General features: G+C 69.9%; 1 protein-coding gene across 1 annotated transcript in view; it reads right to left on the bottom strand.

Annotated features, from left to right (window-relative positions):
- The window catches only part of ACAP2 (ArfGAP with coiled-coil, ankyrin repeat and PH domains 2), a 69,618-nt gene extending 69,362 nt beyond the window's left edge, over positions 1-256 (bottom strand). Inside the window, exon 1 of the mRNA XM_009282339.2 lies at positions 60-256. Within this exon, the coding sequence (XP_009280614.2) occupies positions 60-256 (197 nt within the window). The remainder of the gene's footprint in view (positions 1-59) is intronic.

Below are 256 nucleotides of genomic sequence, written 5' to 3'. Positions count from 1 at the left end.
GCGGCTGCTGCGGGAAGGCCGCGCCGAGCAACCCCTCTGCCCGCCTCCCGCGCCCAAACGCGACTGACGGCCCGGCCAGCCAATAGGCGACAGCGAACGGCAGAAACAGCCAACGAGGCACCGGCCTAGGCGGGGCTTCCCCCAAATCGGCGTAGGGCGGTGGAAGGGCAGCCGGCCCATCCAGTCGCAGGAGCAGGGGAGCGCCCTGGCCAATCACAAGGCGAGAGGGGAGGGCATAATAGGAAGACCGCCCCAT

The sequence above is a fragment of the Aptenodytes forsteri genome, unplaced genomic scaffold (assembly GCF_000699145.1).
Source record: "Aptenodytes forsteri isolate BGI_AS27 unplaced genomic scaffold, ASM69914v1 Scaffold404, whole genome shotgun sequence".
Taxonomy (NCBI): domain Eukaryota; kingdom Metazoa; phylum Chordata; class Aves; order Sphenisciformes; family Spheniscidae; genus Aptenodytes; species Aptenodytes forsteri.
This window is presented reverse-complemented; position numbering and strand designations above follow the sequence as displayed.